Source organism: Pelophylax lessonae (genome assembly GCF_965119305.1).
Source record: "Pelophylax lessonae genome assembly, chromosome: 11".
Lineage (NCBI taxonomy): Eukaryota > Metazoa > Chordata > Amphibia > Anura > Ranidae > Pelophylax > Pelophylax lessonae.
In genome coordinates this window covers 150,127,557-150,151,578 of record NC_138778.1, presented here as the reverse complement: position 1 = coordinate 150,151,578, position 24,022 = coordinate 150,127,557, and the positions used below count along the sequence as shown (strand labels likewise).

At 43.4% G+C, this 24,022-nt stretch overlaps 1 protein-coding gene across 1 annotated transcript in view; it reads right to left on the bottom strand.

Annotated features, from left to right (window-relative positions):
* The window catches only part of TBKBP1 (TBK1 binding protein 1), a 267,510-nt gene extending 252,085 nt beyond the window's left edge, over window positions 1-15,425 (bottom strand). The window contains exon 1 of the mRNA XM_082271866.1: window positions 14,705-15,425. Coding sequence (XP_082127992.1) covers window positions 14,705-14,938 — 234 coding nt within the window. The 5' untranslated portion in view covers window positions 14,939-15,425. The remainder of the gene's footprint in view (window positions 1-14,704) is intronic.
* Between the last annotated feature and the right edge of the window lie 8,597 nt (window positions 15,426-24,022).

Genomic DNA, 24,022 nt, shown 5'->3' with positions numbered 1-24,022 from the left:
TGTACAGCACTCTCCAGCTAACTCAATGGTACACACAGTGTCTAGAGAGTGCCACAATCAAAGCCCCAGGCCTTCCTCACAGCAGGGTTCAGGTATGGCCTCCATGGTGGAGCAGCAGACCAGGGACTGTGTTCAGATAAGTACCAACTTATCAGTGGCGGCCCGCCCATAGAGGACACAGGGGCACCGCCCCCCCCCCCAAACGCAGCATAAAAAAAAAAGATTAAATAAAAAATAAAGTAAAGTTTTCGCCCACTAGGGGCGCCGGACTGTGTGCTGGGTATGGGGGGTGGGGTTTTTGATCCCACCCTCGCCCGGCAGAGGCCCCGATTGGCGCTCTTCTGGGGGTGTGTCGGGGCACAGAGCAATGCGCCCCGACACACCCCACTTTAACGATGTCCGGGCTGTGATTGGTCCAGAGTCCAACCTGGACCAATCACAGGAGGACATCGGACCTGGTGACGTGAGGCCTGGGGGCGGTGCACCGCCCCGGCGTCATGTTTACCTTCAGTTCCCGCCCGCCGGAGAAGAGGAGACAGGAGAGCCGCCGCCGCGCGTGAGGAAGAAGAAGATCACACCGCACCGCATCCCGCTGCCGCCGCCCCGGGCCGACTCAGAGCAGCACGCCGTCTATGCAACTTATTCATCTTCTCACAGACACCAAACATTTTAGGTTTATTTTGCTCCCACTGACACCAATGATACTAGACTTCTCTTACCCTACTGACACCAACAAATGACACATACACTATATTGTCAAAAGTATTAGGACGCCTACCTTTACACACACATAAACTTTATTGGCATCCCAGTCTTAGTCTGTAGGGTTCAATATTGAGTTGGCCCACCCTTTGCAGCTATAACAGTTTCAACTCTTCTGGGAAGGCTGTCCCCAAGGTTTAGGAGTGTTTCTATGGGAATGTTTGACCATTCTTCCAGAAGCGCTTTTGGGAGGTCAGGTGCTGATGTTGAATGAGAAGGCCTGGCTCGCAGTTTCCGCTTTATTTCATCCCATTCTATTGGGTTGAAGTCAAGAGTCTGTGCAGGCCAGTCAAGTTCCTCCACCCCAAACTCACTCATCCATGTCTTTATGGACCTTGCCAACTGTAACAAATGCTTGGGTCAGGAGTATGTACAGGCCCCTTCACATCAGGTAGGTGCACTAGGACTGTGTCGGGCAGCTTCGCCCAAAGTCATCCCAACTCAAGAGAAGGCAGAAAGTCTTGCTCCCTATCAGGCCAACAGAATTGAATTAAATGTCACTTGTAACATTCGAATAATGTTCTGATAAAGATAAAAGTACACAGTGTGCATTTAGTGCACGCGTTGGTGTTAACGAACCCTACAGCAGAGCTTACAGAGTATAGCAGTTAGGATTATGAAACAGTCAGTGGGAGTAAATATTCCGCAGTGTCAGCGGGAGTCAGAAAATCCTGGGCTGTGATGGTTAGTAGGGGAAAAAAAAAACGTGGAATTATCAAGTCAGAGGGAAGAAAAAATGCTCCTGCAAGCATTGGTGAAATACCCCGTCACCAAGGTAAGGAATATATACCCTGTTACCAGTGCGAAGAATAAATACCCCGTCACCAGTGTGGGGAATAAATACTCTGTCACCAGTGCGAAGAATAAATACCCCCTCACCAGTGTGTATACCGTATATATAGAGATAGATAGATATACATACATACATACATATACAGTATCTCACAAAAGTGAGTACACCCCTCATCTTTTTGAAATTATTTTATTATATCTTTTCATGAGACAACACTGAAGAAATGACACTTTGCTACAATGTAAAGTAGTGAGTGTACAGCTTGTATAACTGTAAATTTGCTGTCCCCTCAAAATAACTCAACACACGACCATTAATGTCTAAGCCACTGGTAACAAAAGTGAGTACACCCCTAAGTTAAAATGTCCAAATTGGGCCCAATTAGCCATTTTCCCTCCCCAGTATCATGTGACTCGTTAGTGTTACAAGGTCTCAGGTGTGAATGAGGAGTAGGTGTGTTCAATTTGGTTTTATCACTCTCACTCTCTCATACTGGTCACTGGAAGTTCAACATGGCACCTCATGGCAAAGAACTCTCTGAGGATCTGAAAAAAAGAATTGTTGCTCTACATAAAGATGGCCTAGGCTATAAGAAGATTGCCAAGATGCTAAAACTGAGCTGCAGCACGGTGGCCAAGATCATACAGCAGTTTAACAGGACAGGTTACACTCAGAACAGGCCTCGCCATGGTCGACCAAAGGAGTTGAGTGCCCATTCTCAGCGTCATATCCAAAGGTTGTCTTTGGGAAATAGACATATGAGAATAGCATTGCTGCAGAGGATGAAGGGGTGGGGGGGGTCAGCCTGTCAGTGCTCAGACCATACGCCGCACACTACATCAAATTGGTCTGCATGGCTGTTGTCCCAGAAGGAAGACTGTTCTAAAGATGATGCACAAGAAAGCCCGCAAACAGTTTGCTGAAGACAAGCAGACTAAGGACATGGATTACTGGAACCATGTCCTGTGGTCTGATGAGACCAAGATAAACGTATTTGGTTCAGATGGTGTCAAGTGTGTGTGGCGGCAATCAGGCGAGGAGTACAAAGACAAGTGTGTCTTGCCTACAGTCAAGCATGGTGGTGGGAGTGTCATGGTCTGGGGCTGCATGAGTGCTGCCAGCACTGGGGAGCTACAGTTCATTGAGGGAACCATGAATGCCAACATGTACTGTGACATACTGAAGCAGAGCATGATTCCCTCCCTTCAGAGACTTGGGCGAAGGGCAATATTCCAACATAACGACCCCAAACACATCTCCAAGATGACCACTGCCTTGCTAAAGAAGCTGAGGGTAAAGGTGATGGACTGGCCAAGCATGTCTCCAGACCTAAACCCTATTGAGGATCTGTGGGGCATCCACAAATGGAAGGTGGAGGAGCACAAGGTCTCTAACATCCACCAGCTCCGTAATGTCGTCATGGAGAAGTGGAAGAGAACTCCAGTGAGTGGCAACCTGTGAAGTGCTGGTGAACTCCATGCCCAAGAGGGTTAAGGCAGTGCTGGAAAATAATGGTGGCCACACAAAATATTGACACTTTGGGCCCAATTTGGACATTGTCACTTAGGGGTGTACTCACTTTTGTTGCCAGCGGTTTAGACATTAATGGCTGTGTGTTGAGTTATTTTGAGGGGACAGCAAATTGACACTGTTATACAAGCTGTACACTCACTACTTTACATTGTAGCACAGTGTCATTTCTTCAGTGTTGTCACATGAAAAATATAATAAAATATTTACAAAAATGTGAGGGGTGTACTCACTTTTGCGAGATACTGTAGGTAAAGATTTCCTCACTCTTCTGAGTGGGCACTGTGTTGGTCAGAAATCGGTTACTACCACCAAGTGCTGGAATAAGTGTTCCAGCCCCCACATCTGGTTACAGGGTGGGTCTGCAGAATTTAGTTCAAATTCCAAGTATATTCCCTTGAAATCCCACACAGTGGGGGTGTAGTTTGTTGCGTCTCTCCCCCATTCAGTGATTGGTATGAAACCATTCTGTATAAAACAAAAAGAGACAAATCTTCCAGTAAGCTTTCTTCCGTCAATGAGCATGCTCCATCTCCCTCTCTGCGCTCCTCCCTCTAGCCATCCTTTGTAAAAGGTCACTTCCTGTTTCTACACACAGCCAGCTTTATATCTCCATGGATCACAGTCTTTTTTAACTTTGTGGTTGATGGTTGGCTGTATTGGATTTCTGGTAAAAAAGTGATATTAAACCCGCGCTAAACTGAAAAAAGGGGGTGTAGTGATAAATAAATGAATACGTGAATATTGCAGCTGCTGCTCACCAAGTAAAAACTCAGAAAACATATATAACCAAATTAACACAGCGCTTGCATAAAAACATGTTGACCACTTAAGCCCCGGAAGATTTTACCCCCTTCCTGACCAGGGCCTATTTTGTGATTCGGCACTGCATGACTTTAACGGACAATTGCGCGGTCGTGCGACGCTGTACCTAAACTAATTTGATGTCCTTTTTTTCCCACAAACAGAGCTTTCTTTTGGTGGTATTTGATCACCTGTGCTATTTTTTGATCATGCTCTATAAACAAAAAAAGCGCGTCAATTTTGCAAAAATAACAATATTTTTCACATTTTTTTATATGAAATTCCCCCCAAAAAAATGTAAAAATCAAAATTTTTTAACATATTAGGCCAATTTGTTTTCTGCTACCTATGTTTGGTAAAAAAAAATTGCAATAAGCATATTTTGATTGGTTTGCACAAAAGTTATTGCGTTTACTAACTAAGGGAAAGATTTTTGTCATTTTTGTTGTTTTTTTTAAACGAGTAATGGCGGCGATCTGCGTTTTTTTTTTTTGCGGGACTGCGGACAGACAGATCGGACCCTTGACTGACATTTTTGACACTTTTGGGGGTACCAGTGACATTACTGCAGTAATCAGTGCTATACATATGCACTGTTACTGTCAAAATGACACTGGCAGTGAAGGGGTTAACTTTTTTTTAGAGGGAGGGGTTAAGTGTGTCCCTAGGGGCGTGATTCTAACTGTGATTGGCTGTGGCTACTAGTGTAAGAACAGAGATCAACGATCCTACATAGCAGAACCGTCTGATCTCCATTCTTACACAGGGAAGACTGACAGGCGGCTTTGTTTACATTAGCTGCCTGCCTTTCTCCCGATGTAACGGACGATCGCTTGTGACCGGCGGACATCGGGTCCGCCGGGCACACGCGCAGGGGGAGGGTCCGTGACCAAGCTGGAGCGCGCCTCCGGCAGGGCGTGCTCGCTCCCCAGGGCCTCACAGGCTAGCGATGTAGCCCTACGTCGCTTTGCCTGTGAGGGGCTGACCGCCGTCGTAAATAGTCGTGCGGCGGTCGGCAAGTGGTTGAACCTGGCAGGGGTTTTCACACTTCCACACACTATCTAACACAAAGAAGAAAATGCTTTGGCTTTAACTATACAGTACTTTAAATAGATCCCAAACTGTTCCTCATTTACTGTTCCAGGAGTGTGCACAATTTAGTAATCATCTCATTAGTATCCATCAAAAATAAGCCTATTTCCTTTTACATGACCCTAGTTAATGCATTGTAAGTAATATGTTTTTTTCCACAGTTAATTATTGTACTGTGCTAGATTCCGTGTCCATTTATGCTATAAAAACTTTGTATCTCGAATCATTTCTTAACTTTTTCGATAGCTTGGTGCTCAATAACCTTTAACCTATACCTATTTATTGTCATATGACCGTTACATCTGCATACCTTTCAACCTTTTGAGATGGGAACCAGGGACACCTATTAGCAAAAGTAAGTAGGCATAGGACACACCCTCTGCCACACCCTCTTAAAGGAGAATTAGGCAAAAAAGGATTAGTTAAAACCCATAAGTGCTTTTTTTTTCAATGCTGTTCCTTTAGGCTCCTTTCACACTAATGCGACATGATTTTACCGTGATTTTGCGGCGCGATTTTTCCACGACTTTGCCGCGATTTTGAGCAATGGCTCAGGGCTATATACCTCAAAACGCATTAAAATCGTGCCAAAGTAGTGCAGGCAATACTTTGAAGTCGGTGCGACTTCAAAACGCACTGATATGAATGGGGCTCATTGAAAATAATGGAAAACGACTTGTCATGCGATTTTGTGGTCCAAAAAGGGGCCTAATACTGGCTTTTGACGTTAACAAATGCAACAATTTAAAAGTTAGAGCCCATTCACACTAGCACGACTTGTGAGGCGACTTGTGTAGCCCCAGGTCGCTTGACATAACAAAAGCAATGTTAATCAATCAGTGCCGTCTTAATTGGCACTACTGAAGTTACTCCGACTTCAGAAAAGGGTCCTGTACTACTTTGAGGCGACCTGTGATCCGACTGTCCCATATACTTAATTGACACGACTTGTTATCAGACTTTCCAGGAAGAAGAAAGAGATTAGCCAGGCATTCCCCACAGACAAAGTCACCTGTCTCTTCAAAGTAGTGCAAAAGTCTCTTCCAAGTCTCTTCCAAGTCTCTTCCAAGTCTCTTCCAAGTCTCTTCCAAGTCTCTTCCAAGTCTCTAAACAAGTCTGTTCCAAGTCTCTAAACAAGTCTGTTCCAAGTCTCTAAACAAGTCTCTTCCAAGTCTCTAAACAAGTCTCTTCCAAGTCTCTTCCAAGTCTCTTCCAAGTCTCTAAACAAGTCTCTTCCAAGTCTCTAAACAAGTCTCTAAACAAGTCTCTTCCAAGTCTCTAAACAAGTCTGTTCCAAGTCTCTTCCAAGTCTAAACAAGTCTCTTCCAAGTCTCTAAACAAGTCTCTTCCAAGTCTCTAAACAAGTCTCTTCCAAGTCTCTAAACAAGTCTCTTCCAAGTCTCTTCAAAGTCTCTTCCAAGTCTCTTCCAAGTCTCTTCCAAGTCTAAACAAGTCTCTTCCAAGTCTAAACAAGTCTCTTCCAAGTCTCTAAACAAGTCTCTTCCAAGTCTCTAAACAAGTCTCTTCCAAGTCTCTAAACAAGTATCTTCCAAGTCTCTTCCAAGTCTCTAAACAAGTCTCTTCCAAGTCTCTAAACAAGTATCTTCCAAGTCTCTAAACAAGTCTCTTCCAAGTCTCTAAACAAGTCTCTTCCAAGTCTCTTCCAAGTCTCTAAACAAGTCTCTAAACAAGTCTCAAGTCACGGGGCGACTTTCTGGTCGTGGTAGTGTGAACCGGCTCTTAGATGAAAGGTTTAGCACTGGGAAACACTTTTTGAAAGATAAATAGTGCATTTTTATATACAACTATAAAGATCAGAGCAAAATGGGGGACAAATGAGGAGGAAAGAGGGACAGAGGGACTTTGTTTTAAATAAGGGACAGTCCCCCAAAATCAGGGACAGTTGGGACAGCGGCGGCTGGTGTATTTGGGGCACAGGGACGCTGCCCCCCTATCCATGCATCTGGCCCCCTAATCTACATGCGGGGCTCTGGAACCATTGGAGTTCAATGGGGCTTTTTTTTTTTTAACCATGTGACTAGAGCCAGAGAGCCCACCTACTTGTGTGACAATAGCGAATAAATATTCGCTATTGTCATACCGATCCGCCTCCTGGCCAATCAGGAAGCGGGTCCTGAGACCTGTAGAAGCCATGCCATTGGGCATGGGGGAGGAGACGCTTCTACTGAGGGGGAAGAAGCCAAAGCCAAAGCCGTTGAGGGTAAATGAGCCATGGGGGGGGGGTTCGAGGTGCCGGTGTGGTCCTGGTGTGCGGCCTGGTGGGGGCCGGTTGGGGTGTATGGTTTAGTCCGTCTGCCGCCCTCCCCCTGGCCCATGGAGCACCAGCCACCACTGAGTTAGAAACTATGCAATTGTCATAGTTTATCTATATTACATAAACACTATCTTTTTGTAAGATTTCCATTTCCATTGTCTATCATTCATGTACTTCACTGATCTGTAACACCTCAGACTGTACTATATGATCTATATGATCTCTGAACCTATCCAGTCAATCTCTGCGTTTTTATTTTTAAAGCAACAAAATAAAAAAAAATACATTGATTTTAAGCTTAATAGATTATATACTCTCACCGGCCACTTTATTAGGTACACCTGTTTAATTGCTTGGTAACACAAATTGCTAATCAGCCAATCACATGGCAGCAACTCCATGCATTTAGACATCTACATGTGGTGAAGACGACTTGCTGAAGTTCAAACTGAGCTTCAGAATGGGGAAGAAAGGGGATTTAAGAGACTTTGAATGTGGCATGGTTGTTGGTGCCAGACGGGCTGGTCTGAGTATTTCACACACAACCATCTCTAGGGTTTACAGAGAATGGTCCTAAAAAGAGAAAATATCCAGTGAGCGGCAGTTGTGTGGTCAAAAATGCCTTGTTGATGTTAGAGGTCAGAGGAGAATGGGCAGACTAGTTCGAGATGATGGAAAGGCAACAGAAACTCAAATAACCACTCAGTACAACCAAGGTATGCAGAATACCATCTCTGAACCCACAATACATTGATCCTTGAAGCAGATGGGCTACAGCAGCAGAAGACCACACTGGATGCCGCTACTGTCAGCTAAGAACAGGAAACTGAGGCTACAATTTAGACAGGATCACCAAAATTGGACAATAGAAGATTGGAAAATGTTGCCTGATCTGAAGAGTCTCAACTGCAGCTGTGACATTCAGATTTTAGGGTCAGAATTTGGTGTAAACATGAAAGCATGGATCCATCCTGCCTTGTATCAATGGTTCAGGCTGGTGGTGGTGTAATGGTGTGGGGGATATTTTCTTGGCACACTTTGGGCCCCTTAGTACCAATTGAGCATGGTTTAAACACCACGGCCTACCTGAGTATTGTTGCTGACCATGTCCATCCCTTTATGACTACAGTGTACCCATCTTCTGATGGCTCCTTCCAGCAGGATAATGCACCATGTCACAAAGATCAAATCATCTCACCACTGGTTTCTTCACCATGACAATGAGGTCACTGCACTCAATGGCCTCCACACTTACCAGATCTCAATCCAATAGAGCACCTTTGGGATGTGGAGGAAAAGGAGATTCGCATCATGGATGTGCAGACAACAATTCTGCCGCAACTGTGTGATGCTATCATGTCACTATGGACCAAAATCTCTGAGGAATGTTTCCAACACCTTGTAGAATCTCTGCCATGAAGAATTAGGGCAGTTCTGAAGGCAAAAAGGGGGTCCGACCCGGTACTAGCAAGGTGTACCTAATAAACTACATTATAGTAGCTCACCCTATAACTGTTTATCAGTGATTTTCTAAGACATCTTAAGCTCTTCTGGACAGGAAGGTTTTACCCCCTTCCTCACCAGGCCATTTTTTGTGATTTGGCACTGCGTTACTTTAACTGACAATTGCGCGGTCGTGCGACACTTTAACCAAATAAAATGTACGTCCTTTTTCCCACAAATAGAGTTTTTTTTTTGGTGGTATTTGATCACCTCTACAGTTTAAATTTTTTGCGCTATAAACAGAGAAAGAGTGACAATTTTGAAAAAAAAAACAAAACAAAACAACATTTTTACCTTATGCTATAAAACACAGCCAATATTTTTTTTTATCAATTTAGGCCAATATGTATTCTGCTACATATTTTCGTTAAAAAAAAAAAAAAAAAAAAAAAAAAAATCCAAATAAGCGTATATTGATTGGTTTGCGCAAAAATACCACGACTACAAACTATGGGATATTTTTATGAAATTTTTCTTTTTTTTTACTAGTAATGGCGGCGATCTTCCATTTTTAGCAGGACTGCGACATTGCGGTGGACAGATCGGACCCCTAACTGACATTTGTGACACTTTTGGGGGGACCAGTGACATTACTACAGTAATCAGCGCTAAAAATATGCTCTGTTACTGTAATAATGACACTGGCAGGGAAGGGGTTAAAACAGTGGGTGATCAAGGGGTTTAATGTAAGCCTAGGGGAGTGTTTCTAACTGTGTGGAGGGGATGGGCTTGTGAAATGATCATAGAGACCTGCGTTCTTGCATAGAAGGATCACAGGGGCTCTGTAATCAGTCCAGAGAGAAGAACGGTTGGCTGTGTTTACAACAGCTTACTGTCCTTCTCTTGCAGTGGGGAGTGATCGTGGGTGTCAGGCAGCAATTGGAGCCACCTGACCCGTGCATCGGACAACTCTGCACTGCCACTGCACAAATGACACTGGCAGGGAAGGGGTTAAAATCAGGAGTGATCAAAGGGTTAAGTGCATCCCTAGGGAGTGCTTACTAGCTGTGTGAGGGTTGCACTGATTGGGGGGAAGACAGAGATCCAAGTTCCTGCTTGTCCCCTTGCCGAACAGCGATCTGCCTTGTTTACATAAGCAGATCACCCTTCTGCCTCTCTCGGAGATGATCGCGGGTGGCCGGCAGACATTGTGCCTCCAGCAGTGCGATGGCGCCATCTAGTGGCTATTGAACAAAATTATGTACAGGTACGTCGTTTCGCGCAATAGCGCCACTTTGCTGCAGTGTATATACACGGCGGCTGGTCCTTAAGTAGTTAAAGGACTATTATTATAAAAACACTGTGTTATGATAAAAGTACGGGATTGACAATAAAGCCATCCATACATAGATTGCATTTTGGCTGGTTCCGCAGGGACCAGACAATTCTTGATGAGTGTATGAGAGCAGGCTGGTTGATCTACCGATCGACTTCTGTACAACCACCCTGTCAGGTTTTTCCTGATCGATCAGTGCCGCCGGCTATAGCCAGCAGGGCTGATCAGTGTATTCTTATTGCAGGGAAGTCTCCCCGTCATCAGAATACAATAACTTAAGCCTCGTACACACGCATCGATTATTGGCCGGGAATTTTCGGCCAACGTCCAATCGGCCGATTTTCGGCTTGTTAGTATGATGCTTCCGACAACCGACTTCGACTTTTCGGCCGAAAAAAATCTGGTGTGCAGGCTATAACATTTTTGTTGCCCGTCAACATAACGGCCGATTTTCTATCAGTCAGTACAGATATCGACAGGGAAAAATCTGATGAGCAAGACTGGGCATGCTCAGAGATGAAAGAACACAAAGAAAGCAATCCAACACATGACATCACTTCTGAAGTAGAATTCTGTCGTACGAGAAAATTTGTGTGCAGTCTAGAGCACATTCCAACCAACAGACACCACTCTAGACAAAAGACGGACGACCGGTTGGCCGATAATCGTTGCGTGTGTACTAGGCTTGTGTGAGGATTCCCCCATCCACATCAAGTGTGTGAATGGGAGGATTGGGGGATTTTTTTCCTTTAACCAGCTGGCTGAACGACAAAAAAAAAATACAGTATGGGCTGCTTTATAGTGAAAAGTATTCAGTATATAAGTTTGTTTTTTATATTTCTATACACTTTCTATGTTTCAAAATGTACATGAAAATCAAACTGTGCAGTAAAAGTGACAGTGACTGGCAAACCATAACCTTTCCTGGGTCGATTTCTTATTTTTTTTTCTAGGAAGAATGAAACTAAAAGGCGTCTGTTCTAAGAAACGCGGTCAGTGTTTTTATTTATCCCCCTGCTGGGGGGCTTGGTCTGTATGTATACGGGTAAAGAAATATCAGTAGAAGTACGTGAAATTATAGAAATAAAGAAAGGCAAACGTGGGCAGCTAAAAAAAGTGTGAAAACTTTTTGAAGAACCCATATATATATATATATATATATATATATATATATATATATATATATATATATATATATATATATATATATATATATATATATATACAGTATATATGATTTGCTTTTGTTTAAGCTTATATGAAGGAAAAAAAATCTATAAAAATGTGTGTGTTTATATATATATATATATATATATATATATATGTAAAAAAATATAAATAATAAATAAAAAAAAAAAAAAAAATATATATATATATATATATATATACACACTATACCAAAAAGTATTGGGACACCTGCCATTACACACACATGACCTTTAACCACGTAAGCCCCGGAAGATTTTACCCCCTTCCTGACCAGGGCCTATTTTGCAATTCGGCACTGCGTGAATTTAACGGACAATTGCGCGGTCGTGCGACGCTGTACCTAAAACGAATTTGGCGTCCTTTTTTTCCCACAAACAGAGCTTTCTTTTGGTGGTCTTTGATCACCTGTGCGATTTTTTGATCATGCGCTATAAACAAAAAAAGAGCGTCAATTTTGCAAAAATAGCAATATTTTTCACATTTTTTTATATGAAATTCCCTCCAAAAAAATTTAAAAATCAAAATTTTTTAACATTTTCGCCCAATTTGTTTTATGCTACATATGTTTGTTAAAAAAAAAATTGCAAAAAGCGTATTTTGATTGGTTTGCGCAAAAGTTATCGCGTTTACTAACAAAGGGAAAGATTTTTGTCATTTTTGTTGTTTTTTTTTTTAACGCGTAATGGTGGCGATCTACGATTTTTTTTGCGGTACTGCGACATTGCGGCGGACAGATCGGACCCTTGACTGACATTTTTTACACTTTTGGGGTTACCAGTGACATTACTACAGTAATCAGTGCTATACATATGCACTGTTACTGTAAAATGACACTGGTAGTGAAGGGGTTAACTTTATTTGAGAGGGAGGGGTTATGTGTGTCCCTAGGGGCGTGATTCTTACTGTGATTGGCTGTGGCTTGAGGTGTAGGAACAGTGATCAACGGTCCTACATAGTAGATCCGTATGATCACCATTCCTACACAGGGGAGAGTGACAGGCGGCTTGTTTACATCAGCCGCCTGCCTTTCTCCCTCTGCACCGACGATCGCCGAGTGACCGGCAGACATCGGGTCCGCCGGTCACACGCGCGGGGGGGTTCGTGACCGCGCGGGAGCTCCCTAGACCCTCACAGGCTAGCGACGTAGTACTAGCTATAGGGTTGAACTATAACTATAGTTATTGAACTAGGGTTCAATATTGAGTTTGCCCACCCTTTGCAGCTATAACAGCTTTAAGTGCCGGTTCACACTAACGCGGCACGACTTCGGGTGCGACCTGTGAAGTCGCGTGCACCGCGACTTCGGCGCGACTTGCACGGACTTCAAATAATGAATGTCTATGCAAGTCGCCCCGAAGTAGTATAGAAACCTTTTTCTAAGTCGGAGCGACTTGTGTCCCTCCTATTAGAACCGTTCCTGTAGCACACAGTGGACCGCGACGGACCGTGACTTGTCAGGCTGACAAGTAGCCTGACAAGTCGCAGTAGTGTGAATGGACACTAACTCATCTAGGAAGGCTGTCCACAAGGTTTAGGAGTGTGTCTATGGGAATGTTTGACCATTCTTCCAGAAGTGCATTTGTGAGGTCAGGCACTGATGTTGGACGAGAAGGCCTGGCTCGCAGTCTCCACTCTAATTCATCCTAAAGGTGTTCTATTGGGTTGAGGTCAGGACTTTGTGCAGGCCAGTCAAGTTCCTCCACCCCAAACTCGCTCAGCCATGTCTTTATGGACCTTGCTTTGTGCACTGGTCCAAATCATTTGGTGGAGGGGGGGGGGCGGAGGATTATGGTGTGGGGTTGTTTTTCAGGGGTTGGGTTTGGTCCCTTAGTTCCAGTGAAGGGAACTCTTAAGGCATCAGCATAACAAGACATTTTGGACAATTTCATGCTCCCAACTTTGTGGGAACAGTTTGGGGTTGGCTCTTCCTGTTCCAACATGACTGTTCACAAAGCAAGGTCCATAAAGACATGGATGAGTGAGTTTGGGGTGGAGGAACTTGACTGGTCTGCACAGAGTCCTGACCTCAACTCGATAGCACACCTTTGGGATGAATTAAAGCGGAGACTGCGAGTCAGGCCTCCTAGTCCAAAATCAGTGCCTGACCTCACAAATGCGCTTCTGGAAGAATGGTCAAACATTCCCATAGACACACTCCTAAACCTTGTGGACAGCCTTCCCAGAAGAGTTGAAGCTGTTATAGCTGCAAAGGGTGGGCCAACTCAATATTGAACCCTACAGACTAAGACTGGGATGCCATTAAAGTTCATGTGTGTGTAAAGGCAGGCGTCCCAATACTCTTGACAATATAATATACAGTGTGTGTATCTATCTATCTATCTATCTATCTATCTATCTATCTATCTATCTATCTATATATATATATATATACACATATACACACTATATGACCAAAAGTATTGGGACGCCTGCCTTTACACACACATGAACTTTAATGGCATCCCAGTCTTAGTCTGTAGGGTTCAATATTGAGTTGGCCCACCCTTTGCAGCTATAACAGCTTCAACTCTTCTGGGAAGGCTGTCCACAAGGTTTAGGAGTGTGTCTATGGGAATGTTTGACCATTCTTCCAGAAGAACATTTGTGAGGTCAAGCACTGATGTTGGAGAGAAGGCCTGACTTGCTGTCTCTGTGTGTGTGTTTTTCTTTTTGTTTTGTCCTACATTTTTTGTATAAGCTTATATGAAGGAAAAATATAATATATATCTAATATATACATATATATATATATATATATATATATAAACTTTATATATTTATAAATATTATATTTTTGTTTATATATATATTTATATTTTTATTTATATATTTTTATATTTATATTTATTATATTTTGTGTTTATATATATTATATATAAATATATATAAACACACACATACACACCACATACAGTTATCACAATACAATATAAGGACTCCTAACTACATTCTTGCCACTTTATTACAAGGGTCTCATCCTATTCATACCAACCGCTATACCAGCTGTATAACATAATTACCTACGCTATAGGTGGTGCATTCCTGTTTCCAATTCCTCGCCTAACCTCAGAACCTTCAACAGTCCTATATATATATAGGTATATAAACAGACCCTTCAAGTCTTACCTATCCTAAATGTATGCTTATTAAACGACATGTCCTCTAGCACCTGCTTGCATGGATATCAGATTTGTTTTTATCCGCCTTAGGTATGGTGTTATATGTGTACACTTTATCCCCCCCCAATTGACAGTGCTTCCCGTCATACCCCATGAGTCCTGTATATAAACAGGCCCTTTGCGTCTTACCTATCCAGAGCTTACGGTGATTAAACGACATGTCCTCTAGCACTTGTTTGCGTCAATACAAGATTTGTTCTGATTTAGGTATGGTGTTATATGGGTATGCCCCCCCGGTATGCCCCCCCTCCCCCCCCCCCCCCCCCATTGACAGTGCTCACCTTGATCTCATACACTTTGAGTTTCCGACGCAATGTTGCGTTCTCTCTCTCTAGGGAACTTAGACGCTCTTTGATGTCACCATAGGCAGTTATCAAGGCAAAATGTGAAGCTGAACACATATCCCCCGACTGGTCAGTGTTGGGACTATCCACCCAGTCTTCCTCTTCTTCTTCCTCTTGCGCCAGGGTCTCCTGCGCAATGATACTAATGTCATCACCAAACACCGAGTCCATGGCCAGGTGCAGTGGGAGGAGCAAGGTGGCGTGGTTCCCGCTGCACACAGTGTCCTGGGAGGACGGCAGCGTTCCTCCGGACGTGTCCAACAAGCAAGGGATGTCCACTGTAGTGAGAAGTTGGCGAGAGCGCCGTCCAGAAGTCTGAAGGCCAGTAGATAGGATGCTTCACAAGAACTTCTGTGCATGCACCTGACGATGAAACATATCCTAGAAAGCTGGCGCAGAGCTGCCAGACAGCCAGGGGGGTTAAGTCCTCCGTGGTGCCTTACTGCACATGTAAGAGGGGGCCTCTACCAGCCTGGAGAAGAGAGGATGAGAGGTGCACAGGGGATGATGATGATGCTGGGGGACATCTCATCCACTGTACACTCTGCAGGCTTACCAACGTAGAGGAAGCGGCACTGCTTATTCTTGGAGGTCCATCTCATTTGTTATGGTAAGGTCTGGCTGGTATTGTCCTGCTGTATCACCATGCACCCTCCTCCTCCTCCTCCTCTTCCCAGAGCCCTCCTCTTCTCCTCTCCATTCAGTCTGCATACCCCGTGACACAATGACATCAGTTCCTCTGAATCACCAACTCAGGGATTCTTCAAGACAAGGTGCAGTCAGCTCCCAGAGATGCTGGATCCCAGCATCATCAATGCAAGTGATGCTGAGCTCCAAGGATGCTCAGCATGAATAAAACATACTAAAGCTGCTTGTAATCTACAGCAAATGACATGCATGCCTTTCACAAAAATGTCACTATCTATATCCATATATATATATATTCTGTGTATACCGGTATATGAATCACTCAGTGTGGGAGGTGGTATCGCAGGGGTGTCGCTGCCTACCTCCTGCTTCTGGTCTATACAACGGTGCGGATTAACACTTTCTAGCACACTGATACACAAAGCTGACACTTCTGCGGTGCACTATGCGTTTTCGCACACGCGCTTTTGATGCATTTTTGTACGTTTTTTTATGTGTTTTCCGGTTTTTTTTTTTCAATTTGTTGTTGGGTGGATTAAAAAAAAACGCAAAAGCCTTAGGGCTCAGGTTCACACCTATGCGTTTTTTGGTGCTATTTGCAGAAACGCACTACAGTTTATTTAACACGGTTTCCTATAGGACAGGTTTATATCTATGCTTTTTTCAGCCGCTGCGTTTTTGGAAAGGGTCAGGAATTTTTTGCAAATGCAAAATGTTGCTTTTTTTTTTTTTTTTTTTTTTAATGTGTTTTTTTTTTTTTTTCCAATTAGTTGTTGGGTGGATTAAAAAACGTAAAAGCCTTAGGGCTCAGGTTCACACCTATGCGTTTTTTGGTGCTTTATGCAGAAACGCACTATGGGACACGTTTATATCTATGCTTTTTTCAGCCACTGCGTTTTTGGAAAGGCTCAGGAATTTGTTTTTAAATGGAAAATGTTGCTTTTTTTTTCCAATTTGTTGTTGGGTGGATTAAAAAACGTAAAAGCCTTAGGGCTCAGGTTCACACCTATGCGTTTTTTGGTGCTTTTTGCAGAAACGCAATGGGACACGTTTTTGGAAAGGGTACGGAATTTTTTTTTAAATGCAAAATGTTGCTTTTTTTTTTTTTTCCAATTTGTCACTGCGTTTTTGGAAAGGGTACGGAATTTTTTTTTTAAATGCAAAATGTTACTTTTTTTTTTTGCTTTTTTTTTTTTTCCAATTTGTTGTTGAGGGGGGGTTAAAAAAACGCAAAAAAGCCTTAGGGCTCAGGTTTACGCCTATGCATTTTTGGTGCTATTTGCAGAAACGCACTATGGGACTCGTTTATATCTATGCTTTTTTTCAGTCACTGCGTTTTTGGAAAGGGTACGGAATTTTTTTTTAAATGCAAAATGTTGCTTTCTTTTTTTTTTTATTCATTTTTTTTTTTTTCCAATTTGTTGTTGGGTGGATTAAAAAAAACGCAAAAGCCTTAGGACTCAGGTTCACACCTATGCATTTTTTGGTGCTTTTTGCAGAAATGCACTATGGGACAGGTTTATATCTATGCTTTTTTCAGCCGCTGCGTTTTTGGAAAGGGTCAGGAATTTTTTTAAATGCAAAATGTTGCTTTCTTTTTTTTTTAATGTGTTTTTTTTTTCCAATTTGTTGTTGGGTGGATTAAAAAACGTAAAAGTCTTAGGGCTCAGGTTCACACCTACCTATGCATTTTTTGGTGCTTTTTGCAGAAACGCACTATGGGACACGTTTATATCTATGCTTTTTTTAGCCACTGAGTTTTTGGAAAGGCTCAGGAATTTTTTTTAAATGTAAAATGTTGCTTTTTTTTATGCATTTTTTTTTTTTCCAATTTGTTGTTGGGGGAATTAAAAAAACGCAAAAAGCCTTAGGACTCAGGTTCTCACCTATGCGTTTTTTGGTGCTTTTTGCAGAAATGCACTATGGGACACGTTTATTTCTATGCTTTTTTCAGCCACTGCGTTTTTTTGGAAAGGGTCAGGAATTTTTTTTAAATGCAAAATGTTGCTTTTTTTGCTTTTTTTTTTTTTCCAATTTGTTGTTGGGGGTGCATTAAAAAACGTAAAAGCCTTAGGACTCAGGTTCACACCTATGCATTTTTTGGTGCTTTTTGCAGAAATGCACTATGGGACTCGTTTATATCTATGCTTTTTTCAGCTGCTGCGTTTTTGGAAAGGCTCAGGAATTTTTTTTTTTTTTTCAAATTTGTTGTTTCGTGGATTAAAAAATGCAAAAGCCTTAGGGCTCAGGTTCACACCTATGCATTTTTGGTGCTTTTTGCAGAAACGCAATGGGACACGTTTTTGGAAAGGGTACAGAATTTTTTTTTAAATGCAAAATGTTGCTTTTTTTTTTTTTTTTTTCCAATTTGTCACTGCGTTTTTGGAAAGGGTACGGAATTTTTTTTTAAATGCAAAATGTTGCTTTTTTTTTTTGCTTTTTTTTTTTTTCCAATTTGTTGTTGAGGGGGGGGGGGTTAAAAAAACGCAAAAAAGCCTTAGGGCTCAGGTTTACGCCTATGCATTTTTGGTGCTTTTTGCAGAAATGCACTATGGGACTCGTTTATATCTATGCTTTTTTTCAGCCACTGCGTTTTTGGAAAGGGCACGGAATTTTTTTTTAAATGCAAAATGTTGCTTTTTTTTTTTTTTTTCCAATTTGTTGTTAGGTGGATTAAAAAACGCAAAAGCCTTAGGGCTCAGGTTCACACCTACCTATGCATTTTTTGGTGCTTTATGCAGAAACACACTATGGGTCACGTTTATATCTATGCTTTTTTCAGCGACTGCGTTTTTGGAAAGGTTCAGGAATTTTTTTTAAATGTAAAATGTTGCTTTTTTTTATATGCGTTTTTTTTCCCCCAATTTGTTGTTGGGTGGATTAAAAAACGTAAAAGCCTTAGGGCTCAGGTTCACACCTATGCATTTTTTGGTGCATTTTTGCAGAAACGCAATACAGTTTATTTAACACGGTTTCCTACGGACACGTTCATATCTATGCTTTTTTCAGCCACTGCGTTTTTGGAAAGGGTCAGGAATTTTTTTTTTTTAATGTAAAATGTTTTTTTTTTTGTTCTTTTTTCTTCTTTTTTGGTTGTATAGACTTCAATTGAGAAGCTTCAGAAAAGCATGTAGTGGGTTTATGCTGTGCTTTTGCTGTGATTTGCATTTTTAACAGATTTACTGCGGCAGGCTGGCTCGGCTGCACAAAATAGCGTAGCCCTATGTCGGTGGTGCTGGGGGGGGACACGTTCGCCGCCGTGCTTCAGCCCCGCCGCAGCGGAGATGCCGATCCACGGGACCGGCGGCCGCAATTACCGCCAGGCACCCGTGATCGCTCCCCGCTGAGAGAGAATGGTCAGCAGTTGTAAACACAGCGGACCGTCCTTCTCCCTGAAATGATCAGAGAGTACCTGTGATCCTTCTATATAGGATCACAGGTCTCTGTGATCATTTCACAAGTCCCTCCCCCATACAGTTTGTGCACTGATTGGATAGAGGGGGAGCCAATTAGCCGCTCCAGTGGACCCAATGTCCTCCGACCACCCGTGATCATTCCCAAGAGAGGCAGAACTATGGTGCTGCCTATGTAAACAAGGCAGATCACCGTTCGGACAGGGGAGAAAATAGAGATCTTGTGTTTCTGCTAAGCAGGAACACAGATCTCTGTCTTTCCCCAGTCAGAGCCCCCCCCCACAGTTAGAAAACACTCCCCTAGACTCACACTTAACCCTTTGATCGCCACAGTGTTAACCCCTTCCCTGCCAGTGTCATTATTACAGTAACAGTGCATATTTTTAGCACTGATTACTGTAGTAATGTCACTGGTCCCCCCAAAAGTGTCAGAAATGTCAGTTAGGGGTCCGATCTGTCCGCCGCAATGTTGCAGTCCCACTAAAAATCACAGATTGCCGCCACTATTAGCAAAAAAAAAATGTTAAAAATTACATAAATCTTTCCCATAGTTAGAAGACGTGATAACTTTTGCGCACACCAATCAAAATACGCTTATTGCAATTTTTTTACCAAAAATATGTAGCAGAAAACAAATTGGCCTAAAAGGATGAAAATTTTTGATTTTTTAATTTTTTATTGGGAATGTTTTATAGCAGAATGTGAAATATTGTTTTTTTCCAGAATTGTCGCTCTTTTTTTTGTTTATACCGCAAAAAATAAAAATCGCAGTGGTGATCAAATACCACCAAAAGAAAGCTCTATTTGTGGGAAAAAGGACGTCAATTTTATTTGGGTACAGCGTTGCAGGACCGCACAATTTTCCATTAAAGTAACGCAGTGCCGAATTGCAAAAAATGGCGTGGTCATTAAGGGGGAAAATCCTTGCGGTCCAGAAGTGGTTAATCTGCCCAACAACAAATAAGCCCAAAAAAAAGGAATAAAAAATGTAAAACGAACAGCAAAAAGCACTGCAGAAAGAGATCAAAAGCAAACCGTGTGAGCCGAGCCTGATAAATGGAAATCCACATCCCTGTGTATGGCAGAACAATCAAACAGTTTGTTAATTATGGATTGATTATTTCTATTGGAGGAGTTTGGAAAAGAAAATCGTTTTTTGTCTAAGTGTGTATAGCCACCATAACTCTTTAACACCCAACTTCAGGAAACTTGAAAATGATCCCTTGCAGTGGGGCTGTGCCTGGACTGCAAAGGTTATTTACTTGTCTTCATCCCCCATACTGCTAGACTGGCCCCTGCAATGTCTTCTCCCCTGCACTCAAGCAGTCTAAAGTCCTGATGTCATCAAGACCAATGCAGGGTCCATATACCTGCAGTAGATGTGATGATATCAGGGGACAGTCCAGCTCCGGAATGTGGGGGAGAGCTGTTCACCAGGGGGGATCAGGTAGAATAAATATGATTCCCCTCTCCCCTTGACTAAATAAGCAATTAACCTTTGCACTGCCGGCGTAGCCCCACTGCAAGGGATAATGTTTACGTTTCCTGGCGTTGGGCTTTAAGCCTGGTACAATGAGAATATTAAAAAAGAATAGCGCACACATGCAAAAGAAATGACTATCAAATATGGAGACAATCCATAAATAAAAATGGGGATTTAGTCCCACCATATGGCCATATCGTGCTCAAGCCCACCACTACGTCAAAGTACCCCATTATCAGTGGGTCCTACACTATCCATAAAAAAGGGATGAATCCAGCCTTTCTAACCCTTGGAGACAACACTCCTTGCTGGGAAAGATGTGCTAATGCACTACAAGAGACTCCTCCTATATCTACTTGATAGTGGACACTGATAGAATACAGGTGTGTGTGGGGGGTGGGGAGGGTTGCTCAACCTCAGAAGTCTGGTCAGACCGAATACATAATAAACCAGCAAAAAATTGGGGGAGCAAACCCTGAACATGTATATCTAAAGCCGGTGCAGCTATGGACCAAGCAACATGTATATTAAAAAAGAATAGCGCAACCATGCAAAAGAAATGACTATTAAATATGGAGACAATCCATAAATAAAAATGGGGGTTTAGTCCCACCATATGGCCATATCGTGCTCAAGCCCACCACTGCGTCAAAGTACCCCATTATCAGTGGGTCCTACACTATCCATGAAAAAGGGGTGAATCCAGCCTCTCTAAGGCTCCATGTACACGGGACGCTGGAAATGGTTTAGGAGCAGTTGGGCGTTTTTTTTAGAAGCCCCTGAACCCACCTACATTTTATCTTATCTGTCCATGTACACCAGGTCGTTTGCGGTCATTTGCGGGCAGTTGCGTTCAGGGACTGTTTTTAGAATGCAATTATTTGCGTTCGAACGCGTGTTTCCCGGCGTTTCAAACGCAAAAACGCAACCGAATGCGTCGGAACGCGACCGAACGCGATGACCCGCGTTTGGCGTTTGCGTTTTTACATTTTAAAGGGGAATAATTTTTTTGACCTCTAGGAACGGTTCTTAACCAAAACGCCCACTAAGCGCCCGCTAAATGCGGGTACAAACGCGACCGAACGGACGTTTCAAACGTCCTAAAAATTCCAGCATTCAAAGGGACTTTTAACAACGTCCCGTGTACATGGAGCCTAACAATGAGAATATTGGACGAAAATCTAGAGGTTACTAAAGTTACGGAAATTCTCATATGACAGGATACAAATTCGGAAGTCATGTAATGTTTTGTATTATATTGTAATGTATATTGTATTCCGTTTCCGAGCATGCGCGTTCTTGGTCACTTGATTTTTTTTTTTCGGACTAATACTTTACTAATTAAATAGAAATCGTTCATTCGGTTTATTGCACAAGAAAATTTTTCATGGAAATTTTCTTTGGATAATTTCACCTGAATTGTGATTGGCTCTTGAAATCTATGTACAGACGATCAAATTATCAGACGATCGCTTCCAAAGCGATATTTTTCATCATATTTTCTCATCATGTGTACTAGGGTTTAATTGCATGTTCGACATTAACCCCTTCACTGCCAGGTTTTTTCCTGGGGAGAGGGTTTTACCAGACCCATGCTAAAATACTTTGAGTCCCCGTTCACACGGGGGCGACCTGTCAGGCGACCTGGTCACCTGACAGGTCGCCGTAGGTCGCCTTCCATAGAGAAGCTGCGGACCCGTTCTAATAGGAGCGACACAAGTCGCTCCGACTTAGAAAAAGGGTCCGGAGCTTCTTTGGGGCGACCCGGAGCGACCTGCATAAACTTCAATGTTATGAAGTCCGTGCCGGCCGCTCCGAGGTCGCGGTGCGAGCAGCGCGCCACAACCTATGAGGTCGCCCCGGCAAGTAGCGTCGCCCCAGTGTGAACGGGGCCTGAGGGTTTTAGTAGATTTTTATGTTTAAAACAAACAGCATACACTATTGGGCAAAAATTTTAGGCAGGTGTAAAAAAAAAAAAAAATACTGTAGATGAAGAATGTTTTCAGAAATAGAAGTGTTGATAGTTTATTTTTATTAATTATCAAAAATGGAAAGTAAATGAAAAGAAGAGAAATCCAAATCGAATCAATATTTGGTGTGACCGCCCTTTGCCTTCAAAACAGCATTGATTCTTCTTGATACACTTGCACACAGTTGTTGAAGGAACTTGGTAGGTAGGTTGTTCCAAACATCTTGGGAGAACTAACCATAGATCTGTGGATGTAGGCTGCCTCAAATCCTTCTGTCTCTTCATGTAATCCCAGATAGACTTGATGTTGTTAAGATCAGGGCTCGGGGGGGGGGGGCAAACCATCACTTCCAGGACTCCTTGTTCTTCGTTACACTGAAGATAGTTTCTAATGACATTGGCTGTATGTTTGGGGTCATTCTTCTGCTGCAGAATAAAGCTGGGGCCAACCACCCTTCTCCCTGATGTTATGGAATGATGGATAAGTATCTGCCTGAATTTCTTAGAATCGAGGACACCATTGATCCTGACCAAATCTCTTGACCTGATGAAGTCCCCACTTTATGGGACGCAACGTGTAAGGGAGAAGCTATTGTATGCAGGGGCTGACCTTAGGTGTTCAGGCGCCCTGTGCGAGCTAATCTTGTAGCAATCCTCACCCTCATCCTCACTCCTCGCCCCCTGGTCACCTAAACATACACAAAGAGGATAAAAATATTTGTAACAAATAAGAGAGAGATGCAGGGGCTGCGGGCATGGAGTAGGAGATTCAGGGGCTGCGGACATGGTACAGAAGATGCAGGGCTGCGGGCATGGTGCAGGAGATGCAGGGGCTGCAGGCATGGTACATGCAGGGCTGAGGGCATGATGCAGGGCTGTGGGCATGGTACAGGAGAGGCAGTGCTGCAAGCATAGTACAGAAGATGCAGAGGCTGCGGGCATGGTGCAGGAGATGCAGGAGCTGCGGGCATGGTACAGGAGATGCAGGGGCAGCGGGCATGGTGCAGGAGATGCAGAGGCTGCGGGCATGGTGCAGGAGATACAGGGGCTGCAGGCATGGTGCAGGAGATGCAGGGGCTTCGGCATGGTGCAGGAGATGCAGGGGCTGTGGGCATGATGCAGGGGCTGCAGGCATGATGCAGGAGATGCAGGCATGGTGCAGGAGATGCAGGGCTGTAGGCATGGTACAGGAGAGGCAGTGCTGCGGGCATAGTACAGAAGATGCAGTGCTGCGGGCAAGGTACCATGCCCTCAGCATAGGAGATGCAGGGGCTGCGAAGTGGTCTCACTTAATGTTTGGTGAGGCGCCTTGAATTAAAAAATGGTGCCGCTCCGTACCAACACGTCGCCGCGCATGCGCCGTCTGTCTGGGAATAGCCAAGCATGTACAGGCTTTCCCGAGCGGCGGCAGCGCATGTGCAGTGTACCTGTCGGGCCGGCCGCGGCCATTTCATTTTTCAGGAGCATTGATCTTCAGCCAGCCCCATTTTCAGACAGTCCTGCTGTGGCACGTCCTGGCTGTGAGTAACTGACTGCTGCGAGCTTTGATGGCCGCATGGCGCCCCTGTTGCCCACGGCGCCCTGTGTGGCCACACAGCTCGCACACCCCAAAGGCCGGCCCTGATTGTATGATGTCACCTTGTCTAGCTTCCTGCTTGGCGTGTAACTACGGAGCACTGGCATGTGGACTGTTTCCCATAGTAAGATGACTGCTGATTGCTAACCTCTAGCGCTACACCCTA